At 40.2% G+C, this 10,396-nt stretch overlaps 3 protein-coding genes across 12 annotated transcripts in view; 1 reads left to right on the top strand and 2 right to left on the bottom strand.

The window, feature by feature from the left end:
* Positions 1–10,396, bottom strand: part of LOC122873026 (NACHT, LRR and PYD domains-containing protein 12-like) — a 657,912-nt gene that overhangs the window by 562,085 nt on the left and 85,431 nt on the right. The window lies entirely within an intron of this gene.
* The window catches only part of LOC122873083 (E3 ubiquitin-protein ligase Midline-1-like), a 243,179-nt gene that overhangs the window by 170,775 nt on the left and 62,008 nt on the right, over positions 1–10,396 (bottom strand). The gene's annotated exons all lie outside the window — the stretch shown is intronic.
* slc8a1a (solute carrier family 8 member 1a) overlaps positions 1–10,396 on the top strand; it is a 28,060-nt gene that overhangs the window by 408 nt on the left and 17,256 nt on the right. For 6 of the 9 annotated variants that reach the window (XM_044189330.1, XM_044189329.1, XM_044189327.1 and 3 more), the window contains exon 2: positions 4,843–6,647. In XM_044189330.1, the coding sequence (XP_044045265.1) occupies positions 4,864–6,647 (1,784 nt within the window). In that variant the 5' untranslated portion in view covers positions 4,843–4,863. Of the gene's footprint in view, positions 1–3,164; positions 3,260–4,842; positions 6,648–10,396 lie in introns of all 9 variants that reach the window. The other 3 variants (XM_044189323.1, XM_044189322.1, XM_044189325.1) reach the window with 1 other exon arrangement.

The following is a 10,396-nucleotide window of genomic DNA, read 5'->3' as shown; positions in this document are numbered from 1 at the left end:
CGTTGCAGTGATGTGGTCAGAATGTTTTTGTATTGATGTAGAGAAGAAATAATGTTGTAGGAGTGTGGCAGTGATGGAGTTATGTTGCAGTATGGTAGTAGTAGTAAAGTGGTAGTAAAGTCATAATGATGTGATGATCTTCATGTCTGCAGGTTACCGGACTCAGTGCATACATGCTTGTTATCCATTGACTTCAGTTTGTTAATAATCAGTAACTCTGGCAGATGTGACACCTTTTGATGTAATTACACAACTTCACTTTAGGTTGGCACTGATCATAGTGCTGTCTTCATAAGATCAAACATGATGAAATACTGAAACTATTAGAAGTTATTAAAATCATTGTAATGTATGAATTAAACCTTAAACTGGTCTGCAGCAGGTTCAACTTAAACTCACATAGAGCGACCTCTAGTGGTGTTGAGGAGACACAGCAGCTGCTTTAGACTAAACCACATTGTGTTCTAAACATTAAACTGCAGCTGAGGGAATGACAGAAACAAACTGTTGTTGTTCAGTTAGGAGTCAGTGATGTGATGTGGTGACAGATCACAGCTTATTTTAGCTAAAGGAGGGTTCGAAGGTGTTTGGGGCGTTGAGGGAAACATGTTATCGTTGTGTTGTTATGATATAGACTCAGTCTCTCTGTCGTCGTCTCTCTCTTCACTCCATCGAGGAATGTTTTACCTTCTGATCTCCACGTCAGAGTACAGACAGGATGAGTTCAGTTTAACATCATCTGAACAGCCTCGTGTTGGGAACATCACATCAGCTCCTCTCATCCTGTTTAATGAGTCCAAACAGGCTTTTTGGAGAAAACTGTTCTTCTCTGGGAGGCAAAAACACATCCAACAGTACCCCGATCACCATATGATTCATATATATATATATATATATATATATATATATATATATATATCATATATACAGTATATATACATCAGCAGTGTATATATACAAACAATAAAATAATAGGAAGCTAGAAGAAGGAGACGTTTTGGATTCTGGGACAAAATATCGAAATAGGTTGAATTTTTTTTGACGGGTCATTAAAGTTTGCAAATTGTGACAGAACACACACACACATACACAGACACACATATACACTTGTACACACTCATGCTCTATTCCACCATGTTGGTACACAGAGGAGGTAATCCCCATTATTCATCTTAACAGTGAAGTAGATGCCAAGGGTGCACACTTGGTAGTTTGAAAGCTCCTTGAAATCAAAGTGAAGTCTGAATTGGCACCAAAGCGTTAAAGCAGACACCACAGTGGAGTTACAAAGCCTGTGAGGAAGGAGAGAGGGGCGACTGAAAGGGAAGACGAAAAGCACGGATTTTCTTCATTTTGACACCAGATCTGTGTTTGTAGCAGTATTCAAAATGTTCTGAATACTTCAATAGTCTCTAATAGTTGTTGCGATATTTCATTCTGGACTTAATTACAGAAGCCCAGAGAGGCAAGTGAGAGAAAAAAAAATCTTGGAATCCATTTTCTGATCAAGTCTGATCAGTTTGACATTTGTTTAGAATTTCAGTGTAAACACAGTATCAGCTGATAGAGCTGCAGACTGACGGCTTTGGATGGAAAACGCATCACGCTGTTACGCTTATAATGTTTTAGAGAAGAAACGTCAAACAGGTGATCAGAGTCTCTTTATGATCCTGTGTGGCTGATCAATAATACTGATTTAATATTGACACAGTTTATGAGTGAAGTTTTGCCTGTTCACACGGCAGTTGTCTAATGTGAGTTTCTTGCATTAACGTAACACATGTGGTAGATATCTAGGCGGCTGTGGTTCAGCAGTCAGAGCAGGTCGTCCACTGATCACAGGGTTGGCAGTTTGATCCCCACCTCCTCCTGTCCACATGTTGAAGTGTTGAAGTGTCCTTGGGCAACACACTGAAGCCCAAGTCACTCCCTGTGTGTGTGTGTGTGTGTGTGTGTGTGTGTGTGTGTGTGTGTGTGTGTGTGTGTGTGAATTGGTGAATGAAAGGCAAAAATTGTAAAGCGCTTTGGATAAAAGCGCTATACAAATTCACCCATTTACTATCTGGTATATTTTGAGGAATCAGCATGATTTTTACACATTGATGTTATGAATATAATATCCTGAATGAGGTTCTGTGCTCCTGACTTGCACAACAGAAAAACAGCAGGAAGTCCATAGAGTATATTAATGTTACTTTTTTAAATGCAAAACTTGCTTTTTCGAAATGCTATCGTTATTTTTTTTGAAATGCTAACGTTACTTTTTAAAATGCTATTGTTACTTTTTTGAAATAATTAGAGTTACTTTTTTAATGCTAACGTTACTTTTTAATGCTAACATTACTTTTATTATTAATGCTAAAGTTACTTTTTTAATGCTAATGTTACATGTGTGAGGGGGGATTTCTGTACTTTTAACTCGTGCTGCTGGTTGATGATTTGGGACACACACAGGTCGTTTCTCAGTACCTGTAGAGCTAATTATTAATTGCTACTAGCTGTCATTTCTCATTGGATTTTCATGTGTCATGTTAGCTAGCTAGAGCTGACAGGCTAAGGCAGTCGGGTGCTAAACAAATTTACCTTTAAACTGGATATTTTATACTGGTTTCCAGCAAGTAGTCCTTATAAAAGCTATCATGACATTGTAGCAACATGTTTTCTCCCCACCTGCTGTTTATAGATGGGAAACTCCCGCCAACAAAGTGTTCTGCAAAAAGCACACATCGCCAAGCTTTTTACACTCACAGATAAATTAAAGGCTTACACAATCTGTCCTAAAGTATTGGCTAAGATTTTCTGTTTTCCTCTTGACATGGTGGAAGGTTAAAATGAAAGGCTAAAGCTCCAGAAAAAGAATTATTATGTAGTTTGGCGTTGCGGATAATTAACTCCAAAGAGGATTCAAATGGTGGAGTGAAAGTATTGACAGAGAGAGAGAGAGACAGAGAGGAGGAGGAGGAGGAGGAGGAGGAGGAGATGAAGAAGGAAGAGTTGTATCATCACAGTCATATTGTTGAACAGACAGCAGTGTGGTGGTTTAGTGGTGACAGTGTTATTATCAGACTGGTGTTTCTGTTTCTCGTCTCCACATCATCTGACAGGCTTGTATTGTTTTACTGGAGGAGAAGTGGACGGTTTATTAACAGTGTTTCTGCCTCCAGGATGAGAACTCTACTCATGTTTTTGTGGAGATTCTGATAAAAACGTCCTTCAGGGATTTTTCTTCAGTCAGATACTGAATACTGTTTGAGTGACGGTAGGTTTCTGATTTTCTACTGACGCTTCAATTCACCACACAGAGGACACATCTGGTGATATACTGCAGGATAATAGTGCTTTATATATAGTCTGATGTGTAGCAGTGTGTTATTGTAAGATATAATACTGTAATAGAGCAAGTAGTATTGTAGTACATTTTATATAATAATACAGTATGGCAGTATATTATATGGTATAGTGATGTTATATTATTACTGATACATAAAATTATGTTTATTGTGTCCTTAAAATGTATGTGAGTTTAAGAAAAAATTTATTTTAAATGATCACTTAAATGAAAAATATAATTTTTGATAAATGTCCAGTCTGATTTTAGAGCAAAAACAACTGAATGACAAATTCACTGCAAGATCATTAAAAAAAAGTACCATATATAATAACAATTTAATGTCAATGAATGTCAGTTATAAAAGGAGAAATCTTAGATTTAGATTTTGACAGATAACATGGGAGAATAGAATCGGTCCAAGCACAGAACCTTGTGGAACTCTGTGACTACCTTTGGCGTCCACGAAGGACTCACTGTTAACCGTTAATGTACAAACTGAGACTGATCTGATAGATAGGATTTAAACCAGCTTAGTGCGGTTCCTGTAATCCCAATTAAATGTTCCAGTCTCTGTAATAGTATGTGATGGTCAATAGTTTTGAATGCAGCACTAAGATCTAACATGACAAGTCCATTGTCTGATGCAGTTAGAAGGTCATTTGTAATTTTCACCAGTGCTGTCTCTGTGCTATGATGCACTCTAAATCCTGACTGAAAATCCTCAAATAAACTATTGTTATTTAGAAAGTTACACAACTGATTGGCGACTGCTTTCTCAAGGATCTTAGAGAGAAAGGGAAGGTTAGATATAGGTCTATAGTTGATTAAACCCCCTGGATCAAGGGTGAGCTTTTTAAAAAGATGTTTAATTACAGCTACTTTAAAAGACTGTGGTACATGATGACATGTTGATGGGAGAAAAGCAGTCTAAATGTATATCAAGTTTTACAACTGTCTAAGGTTCCTGTCTTGAGGGCAGGACATGATGAATTTTGTCTCTAATAATTAAAATTGTATCATTTAAGAAGCTCATGAAGTATTTACTACTGAGGGCTACAGAAATACATGGCTCAATAGAACTGTGACTCTGTCAGCCTGGCTACAGTGCTGAAAAAAAATCTGTGGTTGTTCTTATTTTCCTCTATTAATGATGAGTAGTAAGCAGCTCTGGCATTATAGAGGGCTTTCCTATATGTTATAAAACTATCTTGCCAAACTACACTTTTGTGTAATCATTAGTAACTCACTATTTATGTTTTGAAAAAGAAGATTTGTACAAACCAGTATTAAGAACATTTAGTTTTAAAATCACTCAAACACACGTGAGCATTCACAACAGTAACATTTACAGTTACATCCCAGAGAAGGAAAGAATAGTATTTGCTCTGTGATTTAAGAGAAGTGGAGCAGGACTTCAGCTTTTTGCATGTTTATGTCATCCATTCAACCCCAGTTTCAAATATGTTCAGACAAAAACCAAAAGTACTACAGTCTCCTTCTGTGTCTTGCAGGTTTAAGGGTCAAGTGTCACCATGAGCCCAGCCAGGACCACGTCACTGTTCTCCACCTATCAGCTGCTTTTCTTGTTGACCATCATCTCAATTGAACTTCCATATTCTGCATGCTCTACTCTGACCCTCACGTCCAACAACACACTCAGCAACCGCACCAAATGTGGAGGAGCTACCGGCTGCATTGAAGGCGTTATCCTGCCAGTATGGAAGCCAGAAAACCCAGCCTTCACCGACCGCCTTGCCAGAGCTACCATTTACTTTGTGGGGCTGGCGTACATGTTCTTGGGCGTCTCTATAATTGCTGACCGCTTCATGGCATCCATCGAGGTCATCACCTCCCAGGAGAGACAGATCACCATCAAGAAACCGAATGGTGAGAAGATCACCACGACGGTGCGTGTCTGGAACGAGACGGTGTCCAACCTGACCCTGATGGCACTGGGTTCCTCCGCCCCAGAGATCCTCCTGTCAGTCGTGGAGGTTTGTGGTCACAACTTTGATGCCGGTGAGCTGGGCCCCAACACCATTGTAGGAAGTGCCGCCTTCAACATGTTTGTCATCATTGGCCTTTGTGTATCTGTCATTCCTGAAGGAGAGACCAGAAAGGTGAAGCACCTCAGGGTGTTCTTCGTCACCGCCACCTGGAGTGTCTTTGCGTACACCTGGCTTTACCTGATCCTGGCCGTCTTTTCTCCAGGTGTTGTAGAGATATGGGAGGGGCTTCTCACACTCTTCTTCTTTCCCATTTGTGTTGGATTTGCTTACGTGGCTGACCGCAGACTTCTTTTCTACAAATACATGTACAAACGATACAGAGCAGGGAAGCGGAAAGGAATGATCATCGAAACAGAGGGAGAACCAGAGCTTCCCTCGAAGGTCGACATCGAAATGGATGGGAAAATGCTCAACTCCCATGGAGAGGAGACGGGGTTTGATTTTAAGGAGCTGGATGAGGAGGAGGCCCGCAGAGAGGTGGCCAGGATCCTGAAGGAACTTAAACAGAAACATCCTGAGAAAGAGATGGAGCAGTTGATGGAGTTAGCCAATTACCAAGTTTTAACACAGCAACAGAAGAGTCGGGCTTTTTACCGCTGTCAGGCGACCAGGATCATGACAGGAGCAGGCAACATCCTGAAGAAGCATGCTGCTGATCAAGCCAAGAGAGCCACCCAGCACGATATCTGCTCTGAGGTTTCATTGAATGATTTTTCCTCCAAGGTGTTCTTCGACCCTGGTACCTACCAGTGTCTGGAGAACTGTGGCAGTGTAGCACTGAATGTGGTGCGCCGTGGTGGAGACCTAATGAGCACAGTCTCAGTGGATTACAGGACTGAAGATGGCACCGCAAACGCTGGCTCAGACTACCAGTTCACTGAAGGAACTATTGTGTTTAAACCAGGTGAGACCGAAAAAGAAATCCGGATTGACATTATTGATGATGATATCTTTGAGGAAGACGAGCATTTCCTGGTTCACCTCAGCAATGTGAACGTCATTTCAAAGTGTGATGGCTCAGACGAGTGCGAGGCAAATCATGTGGACGCCCTTGCAGGTTTAGGTCTGCCATGCACGGCCACCGTCACCATCTTTGATGATGACCACGCAGGGATCTTTACATTCGAGGAGCCAGTGGTGACTGTGAGTGAGAGCATTGGGGTGATGGAGGTGAAGGTGATTCGGACCTCGGGAGCTCGTGGTGTTGTGGTAGTGCCATACAAAACCATGGAGGGGACGGCTAAAGGAGGCGGGGAGGACTTTGAGGACACACATGGAGTCCTGGAGTTTGAGAACGATGATATCTGGTAAGTACAAATCTTCTCACAAATCTCTAGTGCTGAATGATGACGAAGTACTGAATCATGAAAATGAAAATACTGAAGTAGCCGAGAGTAATGCACAGTTCCCTAATTTCTCTGCAATGCATTTTGGGTATTAGAGTCTTCATTAATGTCAGTATACCTAAAACAAATTGTAGAATTCCAACAGGATGATTTCTGACTATATTGATTATTGGCCCTCTCGTGGGTTCTTTGTCTGTGAGGTGACAGAAATTAATCAAGTTAATAAATTAGGCAGATTATCCCAGTCAGTGTGTCAGTGTACATTAAGAATGGGTTTATTAGTCCATAATCACAGAGCCCATGGACAGTCATGGGCAATGGGCTACGTTGGACAACAATGTAAGCAATCATTCCCTGAATCAACATGGAATTTGTTGATTACAGTGTGGTGTCTGGGTGGGAGAAAAAAAAGATGTTTAAGCAACATGTTATCCAATGATTATCCATTATGGTTGTATCATCCCAATGGGGTTACATTTGTAAATTGCTTGTTACATGTTCCATGTGGACGTGCTGACTACGCAGTTCTTAAGCTTTACCTAAACACTTGTGTGTCCAATTATTTGTGAATGGTGCCAACGATGACAAGTGCCTAAACATGTCAACCAACCAGCCCTACTGCCACACAAACTGACTGGATGATTCTGTGAAACCTCAGATTACATTAAATGACAAGTTTTGAATGGCATAACAATGTGCAATGACATGCATGCTAATTACAGCGTGGTTAAGGTTGTGGAAATATCATGATTACCGTTCAAAAATGCCAACATAAATAGCTCAACTTAGACAGGACTCAAACTCCGTCCCACAGGATTAAAGTCTGACGTGCTACACAAATCCAGTTACTTTACTACATAAAGGACACACTTCTTCATGCATTGGTACTCAGTGTTGACCATGAATGTAAATAATGTGCTGCAGAATTGTCCAATATGAACAAAATTCTGAGGGAGACAGCCCCATTTGTGACCTGAGCATGGCATAAATTACTACGTAATTCGGTCATTTAGCGCCCACTATGCAAACCTTAGTGGAAAAATTAAAACATTAATTTATCTGTTATCCAGCAGCAGGTTCTTCAAATTATTTCCAGTAATCTTACAAATGTCTGCGCAATGATGATAAAACCAACGTTTAAATCTAATATTCTCACAGCCTGAACCGCTCTGCTCTTCACATGAATGTGTGTTAAATCCACTGTGCGGGCTGTGACTGCAGCAGTGGCAGTCTGTGAAAATACTGAGTTTAAAGTTGCTTGGGCAAACATTTCATCACTCCAGGCAGACAGTTAACATCTGTTGGATCATGAAAATCCCTTTGAAGATGCAACATGTTGGTGGATGCAAGGAAAAAAAAAAAAAAGATAATATCTAGATTTTTAGCCATGCTAGTGGCATCTAAACTGAAATATCTCATCAACTGTTGGATGGTCCCCAGAAGATGAATCCTACTGACTTTGGTGATCCTCTGACTTTTCATCTTGCACCATCATTGGGGCAACATTTTAATGTATTCAATACTTTGGTTAATGACCAAATATCTTTGTTTGTTTAGTGCTAATTAGAAAATGTTAGCATGGTAATACAATAAACTAAGATGGTAAACATTATACCTGCTAAACATCAGCATGTTAGCATTGTCTTTGGAATCATGTTTGCGCTGCTGTACAGCCTCACAGAGCTGCTAGCATGGCTGGAGACATTTAGTCTTGTTCCCCTAAGGTTTGTGTTGGGAACGCTGTGTGACTGAATCATGTAGTAGAGTACAGAGTGCTAAGTTACAAATGGGGCTAAGGAAGCCCGGACTGAACCAATAGCTATCATCAGAGACACGGTGGCTGGGAAATATATTTTTTTAATGACATATAAACCTGAGATGTTGGACAAATACCAACGCTGTGCTAACAGAAGAGTCTGGAGATGATGTGGAAATCTACAACAATTCCACTTCTGCTTTGTCCACTTGGTGATCTACTAAAACTTTTACCTGGAACTTGCAGATTGTTGGACCATCACAAGAAACCACAAAACTCTTTATCATCTTTCAGAATATGTGATTTATCTAAACAGCTGTTTTCTCCTCTGCTGCACCTCTCCATCTGTCTGTCTGTCTCATCATCTGTATCGGCTGCTGCTGAGCTGTCAGACACGCTCTGCTTTGGTCTTGGCTCTGACTGATTCATCGACACAGATTATGTTTTTTTCTGATGGGTCTTGGCATTTCTGACTGAGTTCATCAGGAGTGTTCTATCGTAGAAAAGGTTTCATTCATCACACTGTTTTCAGAATCAAGATGTTTGCCCAAAATTGTGGGAACTGGAAAATTAAAGATACTCTGTGTTACATAAGCCCCGCCCTCAGGAAGGAATCTGCCTGAATATCTGTTCATAGCTAGTTTCACCTGAAACTGACCTAATAGTTTCCAAGATGGCCCAGTAATCAGTAATCAGGCCTATTGTTTTCTGGCTGCATCTACTTCATCACTGTTAAGTACCTGATTAGCATGTGATTGGCTTGACCAAGGTGTTAATACACTCTGGTAGACTTTGGGCAGATTAAATCTCAGACCACCATTTCTGTTCAAAGAGGGGTTCTCTTTTTTCACAAAATTGGCTTCCTTGACGCCCCGTTCAAACCAATTCTTCTCTCTACTTAGAATCTTCACCTCGCTGTCTTCAAATGTGTGGTTTGTAGCTTTTAGATGCAAATGCACGGCGCTCTGTAATCCTGAGGTAGCGTGTCATCTGTGCTGATAAAGTCTTTTGTGAAGTGGCTGTTTGGTCTCGCCTATGTACTAGCTATTAACAGATACTCAGGCAGATTCCTTCCTGAGGGCAGGGCTTATGTAACACAGAGTAGCTTAAATTTCCAGTTCCCGTCCAATTTTTTCACAATTGAGAATGACTTCCGGATGGGAGCCGAAACATCTTGATTCTGAAAACAGTGTCCAGATGACTACGACTGAAACCTTTTCTACCATTTACTTTATGTTAGAAACAAAGAGATGTGATATGTAGTGTCCTGAAGCAGGTTGTGTGTCAGTGCTCAGTCTGTTTGAACATTTCCTACAGTGACTGCTTCTGCTTTCATGTTCTCAGTGAAGGTCGGTCAAACTTCATGCAGAATTTTGTTACATATCTGAATATGTAACAAAATTCTCCCAAATGACTTGCGTCCATTTTGTTTGTGATCAATTATTTATTGAGTGTAACAGCCAAACACAACAGGTACAACAGCAACAATATAAGAAGAATAAAAGGGGGGCTCACTATCCAACACAGACAATATAACTATTGGAGCACTCAAGACGTTACAGCAGAGATTAATCACTATACATTAATTCATAACACAATGTTCCCAATAGCAGTGGCCTTTTCAGTCCATGCTCGTACAGTGTTTGGGTGAGTCTTGTTTAATCTGGCAGTGAGACACAATTTCCCCAAACTAGACAAGCCAGTATTTCTGTATATTAAAATCAAAAGTAAATCAAAGCTGTATAATGGATGTTTTAGTGGCAATAAACCCAGAAAATAGCATCCTTCACTGATAAAGTGTTGTTGTTACTGAATAAACACAGTAAAAATAATAGCAAATTGGCCAAAGTGGAAATTAAACAACAATTAATATTCCTATTGTAGTTGCCCTTAATTTGAATCATTTTAAAAAATATTTCTTAACATCTTTCTTAACTCTTACAGCCCAACCACC

Source organism: Siniperca chuatsi, linkage group LG3, assembly GCF_020085105.1.
Source record: "Siniperca chuatsi isolate FFG_IHB_CAS linkage group LG3, ASM2008510v1, whole genome shotgun sequence".
NCBI lineage: Eukaryota > Metazoa > Chordata > Actinopteri > Centrarchiformes > Sinipercidae > Siniperca > Siniperca chuatsi.
Note: the sequence above shows the minus strand (reverse complement) of the source record. Positions and strands in the feature narration are given on the sequence as shown.